The 7,518-nt window shown below is 38.2% G+C and overlaps 1 protein-coding gene across 1 annotated transcript in view; it reads right to left on the bottom strand.

The window, feature by feature from the left end:
• Positions 1–680: 680 nt before the first annotated feature.
• Positions 681–7,518, bottom strand: part of Ndst3 (N-deacetylase and N-sulfotransferase 3) — a 132,954-nt gene continuing 126,116 nt past the window's right edge. The window contains exons 12-13 of the mRNA XM_051185558.1: positions 3,342–3,444; positions 681–992 (exon numbers count right to left, since the gene is read on the bottom strand). Of these exons, the coding sequence (XP_051041515.1) occupies positions 873–992; positions 3,342–3,444 (223 nt within the window). The 3' untranslated portion in view covers positions 681–872. The remainder of the gene's footprint in view (positions 993–3,341; positions 3,445–7,518) is intronic.

Below are 7,518 nucleotides of genomic sequence, written 5' to 3'. Positions count from 1 at the left end.
TAGCTGCCCTGCACATCTAATGGTCGGTGTGGCTCGGATAGGGGCACTTCCTGCACACTGCTCACATTTCCCTACAACCAAGGGTGGTCAGCACAGATCTGCAGCTTAGAGCTGAAAGCATAGAGTTCTCAGTGGCATACCTTTTGATGATCACTCTCTCTCTCTCTCTCTCTCTCTCTTAGAGGATTTAGTTGGTACTCTTCCATTGTTATTCACTATTTTGATGTAAAAATAGGTTTCTATTTACTGCTGACAACTCTGCATTGCAGAGCTATGCAAGGACACTGGGTTGTGCCCAAGGAGTCACCGCCTTTGCTCTATCCTTTGCTTGTCTAGTGGAGACAAAGCCCATACATAACTTCCCAGTCTCCGTGTCTCACAGTCAGGGCCTATGCTGGCAGCCTTTTTTTTTTTTTTTCCATGCTTTTGGAATTTTACAGTGTGACATTTATCATCGTTGAAGATACTTCACAGAATCAAATAAAAAAAAATTTTACAGTCAATGATCCAGAAATCTACAGAAATATAACTTTAGTCAATAGACAAAATAATCATAATATTAGTGTGAAATGGAACAGGCCTGTGTCTGTGTTGTTTCTTTGTTTCTGTTTTTTTGTTTGTTTTTGTTTTTAATTTACATTGGTTGGTGTTGGGTTTCCATACAAGTACAGAGTTGAAGGCCATTGGCTGGGAACTTCTTAAAGGTACTTTATATCTCACCCTCACAATCATGCACATGCCAGCACATGGAAGGAACCTCGCTTCTTTCTCTTGACAAAGAGGTATGCGTTTGACAGCTTTTTGGTTGCTTCTGTGAGCTCTGGAGGAGCTGCATGCCAGGTCATGGACAGATTCGTGTTGCTTTCTCCATGCTACCTCACCTTCTGCAGCTCCTGTCTCAGCCACGAGGGTAGAGGCTGCCCCAGCCTGTGCAGCAGCTTCGAGAGCTCCACGTTGTGGTCCCGGTAGTAGCTGGACAGAAATGCTCTGCTCTGAGTGCGAAGGGGGAGAGACACATTTCATTTTACTAAAATATATTTCGTGCATTTTGACTTTGCTGAAATAAGTGCCTCATGCACCACATATGGGTCAAGATCTGCATGAAGCACTCCGACTGTGTTGGTCATATTCCGGGATGCTTTGCTTTCTGTCTGGGGTCTGCAATAGGACAGGCACCACTGCAGTGGCAAAGGTTGCTATTCCAATCGGATCACATGCTTGTGTTTCCATCCCTCTGTAGAGCTTCCCGTTTGAGGCTCTTTGAGCAACGTCAGACACTTTACTCCTTTAAGTAAACTCTATATATTTCCAGAGTAACCTCGTTGGCATCTACAGTTGATATTCTGAAAAGCTGAGTTGTTTTTATTAATCTAGCACCAGTTTTGTAGAGTATCTCAGTTTGGTCTGTGTTAGGCCAGGGTGACATAAAACACCAAGCTACATCTTAGTGCCTTCTAATAATTATACATGGAAGTAGCTTTGATGTGAAAATGAATGTATTTAATTTTTTGAAACAATGAGGGAAATTACCTTGGACATGTTTTAGTGTATTCTGACTATTTTCACAGTGATCTGATGGTGTATTTTGATAGTCACTCAAACAGAATTAGAATTCTCACAAAGCAATCTCTTTATGAAAACAATAGGCCTTTCTCTCACTTAAATCTTCTATGTAGACTCTAATTGTGATCTGACCAAGGTCCTGTCTATCAAACTGGCACAATGCATTGTCCTCCAGACCTTTAAGGATAAAAATTTGTTAAATACAGATTACTGAGAAAATTTGACCACCTCAGGATTGTCAGCTAACACAATGTATTTAATACTGTATGAGGGGGAAAAAACCCCTCCAATATTTAAATTTCTGAGTTCTAAAAAATTATAGTAATCGACTTATATTTTTATAGTCAAACTATATTCTAAGTATACTGTGAATAAATATTAGTGTATGCGAAATAAACATAAAGGAAAAATTCAGAGCGTAAGTACAGGGACTATGAAAAGGGCCACCTTAGGCATTCACTACACCACTGCTGTAAGAATAAACACAGTATTGGGTAACAACATGCCTGTGCCCATTTTTTGAAAGCCTAGACTATGTGTTAATCTGCTAGACAATTGAGAGATATATTACTTATCTCATCCCACTAGAATAGTAACAGTTCAAAGGTTAGTATATCATATCAGTTAGAATTATAATCTATGTCCACAGAATCATCTGACATTGAAAACGGAAAATATTTTTCAATTACTGGTTGATATAATTCCTATCTTGGTTTTAGTTGACTTCTTTGGTAGTGCAATTCAGTGCAGCTATCATTTGTCTGTAGTCAGAGAGTACCCGTTTTCAGATTTATAATCACGAATTCTGTTTTCTTTCATTCTTGAAAGACAGATATCAGTTGCAAAAATGGAAAATCAAAACAACCAACCTAGATACACTGTAACACAAACACTTTTAATGAAAATGTTATTTTTTGCATTTTGTTTATTTGTGTGTGTGTATGTATGTGTTTCATTCTTGAAAGACAGATATCAGTTGCAAAAATGGAAAATCAAAACAACCAACCTAGATACACTGTAACACAAACACTTTTAATGAAAATGTTATTTTTTGCATTTTGTTTATTTGTGTGTGTGTGTATGTGTGTGTGTGTGTGTGTGTGTGTGTGTGTGTGTGTGTACATTCCATGGCACATGGGAGGACGTCAGAGGACAGTTCGTAGCAGTTGCTTCTCCCTTTCTACCGTATATGTCCTAGGATCACAGTCAGGTCTTCTGAATCGGTGGCAGAAACCTTTATCATTAAGCACTCTCTTCCACCCTTAAACTTCCTTCCTTCCTTCCTTCCTTCCTTCCTTCCTTCCTTCCTTCCTTCCTTCTTTCCTTTCTCTCTTTTCCTTCCTTCCTTTTGTCTTTTGCTTCTTGTAATTTATAATATTTGAAATACTGTATCTTGTAACTATAATTTCCCATTTAAAATTGTTTGACAACTTTCATACATTTATATAATGGAAGTTAGTAATTTTCATCCTTGTTTCCATCCCATCCTCCTCCTTCTCTCTCCCTCCTCCAGAGGGATAACTAACATTTGTTAGGGTAGGTAATGCCACTTTCTTTGTGCTGAAGCCACGAATGGCTACCCCCTCCCCAGAATGCCTTCCTACCCTTGTACAGGAGACAACTCGATAACACAAAGGGGATGTGACAGCAGAAGGAGACCCATTGGCTTTTATTCTGTACAAAACCTGAATTTTGTTCTTAACCACCTTTCTAAGAAAATAAGTTTATTATTATTATTTGTCATTTCTTCTTTTTATATTTTCAGGTTCTATACTTACATCAGAGTCCATTGGTGGATATTTTCTTCCTTTACTTTTTCCAAGGCATTTTGTTTTACCTTCTTCCAAGAGCTGACACCAGAAGCCTTTATGAGAATCAAACCTAAAAATAGAGGAAATTGACCAAGTTAAGTATTTTTCAAGCAGTTTATAAGCTATAATGGCCAGCTATTAATTAATAACCAGGTAAATGGGAATGATTTTTCATACCATCTCTTACATAAAGTCTTTGAGCACACTTCCTAATTTTCAGCCCATCTGTCACATTTTTGAGTTTGCCCAGGTTTTAGTAGACAATTTCCAGAAAACTTCCTATTAATAGAAACTTATATGTCAGTTGTAGGGGGTCCACCCTCATTCCCTGAAAAGTGACAAGGCCTTTTGTATTTTGGACTGTTAAAATTTGATTCTTTAGCAATAATTCACTAAAGTTCTGTTTAATTTTCTCTCTCTCTCTCTCTCTCTCTCTCTCTCTCTCTCTCTATATATATATATATATATATATATATATTTAAATTTGTTATGATGTTAGTACTAAAGTGAAAATGCCTATAAATAGTTTTTTTTGTTTTTGCTGTAATTACAAAAACAATGATAGCAAAATGCTAAATTTACATTTCTACTTATAATACTGGTTCATTAATTTATGTTTCATTTGGGTCTTTGTTATGGCTCTTTAGGAAGTAATATAGCACAGTGTTTTTTTTTTTTGCAGGGGAATACTCACTGAATATAAGATAGATAATGGAGCTGGGTGTGGTGGCACATACTTTTAATACCAATACCCAAGAGTCAGAGCCAGGGAAGTCTGGTCTACAAAGAAAGTTCCAGGACAGCCAGAGCTACACAGTATCTCAAAAAAAAAAAAAAATAACACACACACATGATAGGTAACAGTGAAATGAAGAAAATGTTCATCGAGGCTTAGTTTTTGCAGACCATATGTTTTCTCTGAATCATGCTAAGTTCAAGTCTAGGCCTCCTGATGAGACATTCAAGGACCAATCTTTCTACCTATATTTACCTATATCTACCACAATGGATCCATTTGTGTTATTTGTTGTAAGCAAAGCAGTGGTTTCCATGCTCAGATGTAAACATGGAAGTAACAATAATGGTACTTCCTTCATCTGTGTTATTTAGTCATTTAGTGACTGTGATAGTTTCTTCTCTGCTAGGAAGAATTACTTATGATAACAGTTCCTTTGATGTTCAGTTTGCACTCCTCAAATATCTATTCTCAAAAGTTTGCTTAAAATTATCCAGTGAACAATTTAGGAAATGTAGACATATTTAAATTATAATAAAATTTAAGATGTTTTTTTCCCCATTTTCTCTACCTATTCTTCAGTTGAGGGGGCATTTAGATTGCTTCCAGGTTCTGGCTATTACAAATAATGCTGCTATGAACATGTTGTATGAATGTGCATCTTTTGGTTATATGCATAAGGGTGCAATTACTGTATCTTCAGGTAGACTGATTCCCATTTTTCTGAGGAACCTCCATACTGATTTCCAAAGTGGCTGTATGAGTTTGCACTCCCACCAACAGTGGAGGAGTGTTCTCCTTTCTCCATATCCTCTCCAGCATAAACTGTCTCTGGTGTTTTTGATTTTAGCCATTCTGGTGGGAGTAAGAGGGTTGTTTTTATTTGCGTTTCCCTGATGTCTAAGGATGTTGAGCACTTCTGTAAGTGTCTTTCAGCCATTTTAGACTCCTCAATTGAGAATTCTCTATTTATTTTGGTACCCCACTTTTTAATTGGATTATTTGGTGTTTTGGTAACTAGCTTCTTGAGTTCTCTGTATATTTTGGAAGTCAGCCCTCTGTCAGATGTGTGATTGGTGAAAATCTTTTTCCATTCTGTGGGCTGCCATTTTGTATTGTTGACCGTCCTTTACCCTATAGAAGCCTTTCAATTTTAGGAGGTCCCATTTATTAATTGTTGATCTAAGTGTCTGTGCTACTGGTGTTCAGGAAGCAGTCTCCTGTACCAATTCCTTCAACACCTCCCACTTTCTCTTCTAAGAGCTTCAGTGTGACAGGATTTATGTTGAGGTCTTTGATCCATTTGAACTTAAGTTTTGTGCATGACACTAGATATGGATCTATCTGCACTCTTCTACAGGTCAGCATCCAGTTATGCACATTTTCAGGCAAATAGATGGGACTAGAAGAAACCATCCTGAGTGAGGTAACCCAGTCACAAAAAGACAAACACAGTATGTACTCATTCATATATGGTTTTTAGATATAGAGGAAAGGATCACCAGCTTACAATCCACACCTCCAGAAAAGCTAGGAAACAAGGAGGACCCTAAGAGAGACATACATATTCTCCTGGAGAAGGGGAAAGGGACAAGATCTCCTGAGAAAATTTGGAGCAGTGCAGGAGGGGAGAGGGAGTTTGGGGGAAGAGGAGGGGAGAGGTGGTCATGAGGGAACAGGAATATTGAGTCAGGGAAAGAATAGAGGAGATCAAGAAAAGAGATACCATAATAGAGGGAGCCATTATTGGTTTTAAGAGAAATCTGGCACTAGCTAAATATCCAGAGATCTACAAGGATGACCCCAACTAAAAGTCTAAGCTATAGTGGAGAGGCTACCCTAAATGCCCTTCCCCTATAATGAGATTGATAACTACCTTATATGCCGTCCTAGAGCCTTTATCCAGTAGCTGATGGAAACAGAAGCAGACATCCATGGCTAAACACTGAGTCAGACTCCTGGAATCCAGTTGCAGAGAGGGTGGAGTGATGAGCAAAGGGGTCAAGACCAGGCTGGAGAATCCCATAGAAACAGCTAACCTGAACAAGGGGGAGCTCATGGTCTCCAGTCTGATAGCTGGAAAATCCGCATAGAACTGACCTAGATTCCCTGAATGTGGGTGTTAGTTGGGAGGACTAGGCAGTCTATAGGGCCTCTGGTAGTGGATCAGTATTTATCCCTAGTATACAAATGGCCTTGGGAGCCCATTCCACATAGAGGGATACTCCCTCAGCCTAGACATATGGGGGAGGGCCTAGATCCTGCTTCAAATGATATGACAGACTTGACAACTGCCCATGGAAGGCCTCAGCCTCCCTGGAGAGCCGTAAGGGAATGGCATGGGTGTTGGTGGGTGAAACAGGGAAGGACAGGAGGGAATAGGAAGTGGGATGAATATGTAAAATAAGCTTGTTGCAAATTTAAATAAAAATATATAAAATAAAAATTATAGTAAAATTTAAATAAAAACATCTAAATTACAATTTTGAAGTACCTAAAAATAAAATGAACAAAAACCATGTTACCACTGAAAAACACAAAAACACAGAAGGTCTAAGCAAAATGGGCACTGTACCAGTCACAGAGAAGTTTAAATACTGAATATCAGCTGGCTCCAACATTACTTATAGATTCATATGATTCCAATTAAAACTTGACTAGACTGTACTATATTTTTGTAGATATGGAAAACGAGTTTGAAATCATACGAAAATATGAAGGACTTAGATAAACTAAAACATTTAGAAATGTTGAAACAAAGAGCCATGTTGGGGATCTTATACTGCATACTTTCCATGCTTCCTGAATACTTAGTAATCAGTGCTGCTCACAGTCATAAAGACGGATCAATGGAGCAAATAAAGGGCACACCAAGACACTTCCACCGTACTCACAGTGATGGACCATTGGAGCAGAATAAAGGATGGACCAATACACCTCCACTGTACTCATAGTGATGGACCATTGGAGCAGAATAAAGGATGCACCAAGATACTTCCACCATACTCACAGTGATGGACCATTGGAGCAGAATAAAAGATGCACAAGGAGACCTCCCCATCTAAGGTCACTGACTTTTAACAAATAGATAGAAGCTATTTCAATGAGAGGACTAAAACAAACTGTACTAGAAAAAAATGAATATTATCATGGGAAAAAATAAAGAATACTGATAGTTACACATTTGAACTTTAAGTGATTAAGATTCAGAATCCAGAGCCACTGCTATTATGTTGCTAGTATACCTTATTACAGATGTATGAATATGGCACATAGATGTTATGTGAACAACCTTTCCAGGTATACCATATTTGCATTTTATATATATATATTTCTGGCTTTTTGAGACAGATTTTCTCTGTGTTGCCTTGGTTGTCCTGGAACCCATGCTGTAGATCAGGGTGGTCT

This window comes from Phodopus roborovskii, unplaced genomic scaffold (assembly GCF_943737965.1).
Source record: "Phodopus roborovskii unplaced genomic scaffold, PHOROB, whole genome shotgun sequence".
Classification (NCBI taxonomy): Eukaryota; Metazoa; Chordata; class Mammalia; order Rodentia; family Cricetidae; genus Phodopus; species Phodopus roborovskii.
Note: the sequence above shows the minus strand (reverse complement) of the source record. Positions and strands in the feature narration are given on the sequence as shown.